Source organism: Cupressus sempervirens, chromosome 5, assembly GCF_028749045.1.
Source record: "Cupressus sempervirens isolate cs-2001-9-10 chromosome 5, ASM2874904v1, whole genome shotgun sequence".
NCBI lineage: Eukaryota > Viridiplantae > Streptophyta > Pinopsida > Cupressales > Cupressaceae > Cupressus > Cupressus sempervirens.
In genome coordinates, this window is record NC_143122.1 from 815,850,149 (window position 1) to 815,854,800 (window position 4,652).

Consider the following 4,652-nt stretch of genomic DNA (forward strand, 5'->3'; position numbering starts at 1 on the left):
GTGTAAATAAAAATGAACAATTGAATGGTTGTCGGGGAAAATAAATTGAGAATTATGCGTAACTTATTGCAATGTCATGTAACAGAATAAAGATGCCATATAAACAACAATTATACAATTAATTGAATTAAGTTTAATTGATATGCTGTAAATGGTATAGATATTGGCCAACAATAATGTATTTTACAGAAGATGAAGTCATAAGGGTTAAATTGATACAAGACTTCCATTGTATAATAATTATTCATTTAAATCATCGATATCTATGAACAAATGTTCTAATAATAATAGTTCAGAAGTATTTTACAAATTCGTAAAGTGTAGAATAGACCAATCATAAATCAAAAAGCTAAAATATGATTAGGTACTAATATATAAATGATCCACTACATCTATTTTTCTTGTATGATGATAAATGAAAAGTTCTTAGACCACAAGCCACTGCTAATTCAGCCCCTTCAATAGCAATTTTTTGAAGTCCTGCGAAAAGAGAGATGTGGGGACTGATCTTTAATATATCCAATGATGCCCAATCACTATCACACACTATCTAACCAAATTTTTACCATGAATTCTTCATGATCTGAAAAACAATTACAGCATGTCTACTCAGAGTACGGAATCCTTTTGATTACTATTAAATTTAAACGTCTGTGAAAGATTTGACGCAAAGATTGTAGTGAGTAGTTGGAAAATTTTGGAAGCAGAAGAAAAGAACGATGAGAGCAAATGTGTTCATTGCATGTAGAGATGGCGATCTCAGAAGCATTGAAAACATTTACGTGGAGAATCCAGGGCTTCTCCATGAGTTTACATTTGAAGGAAACAGTCTTCTTCACATCGCTGCAAGGGAAGGGAACTGTGAAATCGTTTCATGGGCTCTCACCCGTTTGAGTGGTTCCCGCCGTATGATGAACGCATGCAATACTGATAGAAATACGGCGTTGCATGAGGCTGCTAAGGACGGGAATGAGCAAGTCATAAGAGTTCTTCTTCGCTACAACAAATCTGCCGCCTGCAAACGTAATCAGTTTGGGGAGACGGCTCTGGTTATAGCATCTGAGCAGGGTCATGTTGAAGCAGTGAAGCTCTTGTTAGAAGCCACTCCTTGGATTTTTATTCTATGGCCCAGGAATGACTACCAGACATGTCTTCATGTTGCAGCTTATGAAGGCCATGCAGGTTTTCTTGGGTTATTGTTTTATGGACTGTTGTAACTTTAGTTAATATGGTTTTGGATTTGATTGTGTATATTGTTCGCATTATAGGTAGTTTTGTATCAATATTTAGGATTAATTAGATTATGTGACATATTATCTTTTATTTTCTTTTTATTTTTGTCATTTTGATGATAGATCACTGAATATAATCTGAAAGTGGTTGCAAAAACTATGTACACAATCAAATTCACAAATATTCTAATTGAACTTTCATGAATTATGGGAATCTAATGACATCACCTCTATTATAAGATTAGTGTTTTCTTCCTCAGTGAATTGATCAATCTTAAGATTTTCAATAATAATGATTAATAGAATTGTACAGTTATCTAATTATGTTTCAGGATAGTGGCTCATGAAAGATAGTGGCTCAAGAAACTCTCTCTTTGATAAGAATGAATAGATCCTTTAATATTTAGTATATAAAATTTTGATTTACGAAAAAATAACTAACTAATAAGATTATAATGTGATGTTCACACTGTTGCATTTTTCTACTTTTATGAATAACAGATAGGAAAAGATACATTAAAAGGGTGAATTTCTGGCCTGAAATCTATAATTTTCCTTATAAATTCAAATATTATGAAATCTAAACTCTATTTTACTTTGTAAAGAAAAGTCTTGTTTATATAGGACATTCATGATATGTCAAGCGACACATCATCTCCTTACATTTCAGCAACAGCATAAAATAATGTCACTTTCTTAGAGGATTTTGAGCATTTCATGCAAGTACTCTAGAAATGAGCTAATGCTTAAGGTAATAGATTTCATCTAAACAATTGTGGTTTGTTGTTTGAAATCTTATGGTTTAAATTATCTTATTTTTGTTTAATATTTATTATTTCATCTTGACATTTAATACAGATGTGGTCAAGTTGATACTAGAGAGGCCAAGCTGTTTGGATATTCTCCAGCTTATATCCCTTGTTCCTGATGTGCATGGTGACACTCCATTGCATCTTTCTGTTCATGGAAGACATCTAGATATTATAAATGAAATAATGAACACACCACTGAATTCATGGTGCTGTAAGCTTTGGTTGAACAAGAGTTTCATGACAAAGAAGGATAAGCTTGGTCGATGCCCAATTCATGTGGCAGCGTTGAATGGTTTTTCTGAGATAGTTGAAAGGCTTATATCTATAATGCCAGATTGCATAGAAATTCTTAGCACAGATCTGAAAACTCCCCTACATTTTGCAGTGGAGTATAATCAATTTGCTGTGGTACAAATAATCCTCTCTCAAGTTAAGTCAACAAAAGCTGCAAAGTTGGTGAGCTATGATCGTGACATATTTGGCAATACATCATTGCACTTGGCAGTTATGAAAGCAGTGGAACCTCAGGTTGGAATTCCTTTTCTAAATTTTTTTTTTGCCATATTAGCCTTATCCATGTTTTATAATTATGATACATTGAGAACCTTGCTTGTGGATAAAAACTAATGTATCAAAAGATCAACTGAAAAAGTTATGTTTGTAGATTATTTGTTTTATGTATATTAAAACTAATCTAGTGAGTTTTTAATGGTGCAGCTTGTGCAATATTTGCTATCATTTTCAAGTGTAAAAGTGAATGTTCTAAATAGTGAAGGCCAAACTGCACTTGATATAGCTACTGGTATGGAATCTGCAAATAATCCCAATTTGAACAAGATTTCAATGATTTCAAGGATTCTAGAAGAGGCCGATGCAACTCATAGTTCTCTACAATATTCTAAACGTATGAGTCAATCAGAACAAAGTGCAAACAGTAGAAATGGTAATGAGGATAAGGTGATGTCAGTTGACACTCTAGTGGCATCTCTTGTTGCAACTGTGACATTTGCAGCCATGTTTCAAGTGCCAGATGGAAGTGGTAATGATAAAGAAGTATCAAAAGGGCCTGGTAAAGACAAACATAATGACATGGCATTAGAAACATTGTTTCAAGTTTTTTTATTTTCTGATTGTCTTGGCTTCTTTGCCTCCATTACAGTAGTCATGGCATGGATATTTAGAGAGAGACTGCAGGAAAAGCTTTCCATGGATCGCTCACCATTGGCCACGCTATCCTTGTTATGTTTGGAAGTCTCAATAATGTCAACAGCCCTTGCATTTCTATGTGCGGCCATCTTAGTCACAATACCTCATCATCTTAATGAAGATCAGGGAAATGAAACTTTAAAGGAATATCGGTTTATCTTTGGAGGTGAGATCTTGATGGCATCACTTGTGCCTACAATTTGTATATTCGTTCTGGGCCTTATTTGGGCTTACGAGTATTATTTTAGGGCAACAACAGATTCTCGACAAAAGCATAGGGTTATATTCAGACAAGTTGTAATCTACATAATTCCCACTTTTGTAGTCATATTCACAGTGATTATCATCTATGGATTGGACCAATTAAAGCTAGATGAAAAAGAAACGTACTAGCATGTATCACCGACATATATTTCCTATTAATATGCCATATTGTCTTGTATGACTATTATCTTGTTGATTACTTCAAGTCTATGGTTTTCCTAATAATAAGTTTTTTTTATTAGTGAAAGATACTTTTCTTTCTGCAATTATTAGAATAAGCTATCAAAGTAGTATCGCTTATTTAAAATTAATAATTTTTAAATTACAATTTTTTATTTCACTTTTTTAAACTTTTAATTTTCTTTAAATTAAACAATGTTATTATAAAATAGTAATACAAATCATATATTCACCTACACACCATGTCACCGCAATTGGACAAGAGAGAAACACTAAGATTTTCTACAACTGTAACATCTCTAGATGTCAAACTCGGTGGGGATCAAAAGGTCACCAAACAAGAAGGAAAATGGGCATACATTTGACAATTGTTCAGTAGATAAATAAGGAAATGTGAGACTCTTTGACCATAAGAGAAAGTCCAACAAAGACAATATTTAGATGCCTCTAAAATATAGAGGGGTAAAAGTCAAAAAGGAAAAGCTAGCACTTTGAATTAAAGAAACAAAAGGGCCCAAAACTAATGCCCCAACAACACAATCACTAGTAGATGCTCCAAAACTATTTCAGAACCACCTAAACTCTCTCAAATCCACCTAGTTAGTGCTCATTATCGTGATCTCCCTCTGCAGTTCGAGAATTTGAAAATCCTATACTCCCCTTCAAACTCTTAATCTCTATTAAAAGCACTTGATTTTGTTTACCACATAAATACACATTTCTTTGATAAATGGCATTGTTAAAAAGAACAAAGTAGCTTGACTTTCCAAGTTTTCTTATATGTATAAGATTAGTACTAACAAAATGATTTATTGTATTTATACTTAAATTTGATAAAAATAAGTAAGCTATTATCAATTTTATAATATTTTTTCAATATTTCTAAATAAATGTCTAATAATATTATTAGAATTGAACATCATATTATATTTTGAATAATTACTTTTATATTAAAATC

At 32.5% G+C, this 4,652-nt stretch overlaps 1 protein-coding gene across 1 annotated transcript; it reads left to right on the forward strand.

The window, feature by feature from the left end:
- Nucleotides 1-432: 432 nt before the first annotated feature.
- On the forward strand, nt 433-3,698 carry LOC149558397 (uncharacterized). The gene is made up of 3 exons (XM_089786130.1): nt 433-1,182; nt 2,091-2,572; nt 2,762-3,698. The coding sequence occupies exons 1-3, from the start codon at nt 720-722 to the stop codon at nt 3,641-3,643; spliced, it is 1,827 nt and encodes a 608-aa protein (XP_089642256.1). The 5' UTR covers nt 433-719; the 3' UTR covers nt 3,644-3,698.
- Nucleotides 3,699-4,652: the final 954 nt, after the last annotated feature.

What these genes read in the sequence shown, in the direction of transcription:
- LOC149558397 (XM_089786130.1), top strand. Translation starts at nt 720, where the DNA reads ATGAGAGCAAATGTGTTCATTGCATGTAGAGATGGCGATCTCAGAAGC. An exon ending in AGCTTATGAAGGCCATGCAG is followed by an intron (nt 1,183 to 2,090) that starts GTTTTCTTGGGT and finishes CATTTAATACAG; the next exon opens with ATGTGGTCAAGTTGATACTA. An exon ending in TGAAAGCAGTGGAACCTCAG is followed by an intron (nt 2,573 to 2,761) that starts GTTGGAATTCCT and finishes TTAATGGTGCAG; the next exon opens with CTTGTGCAATATTTGCTATC.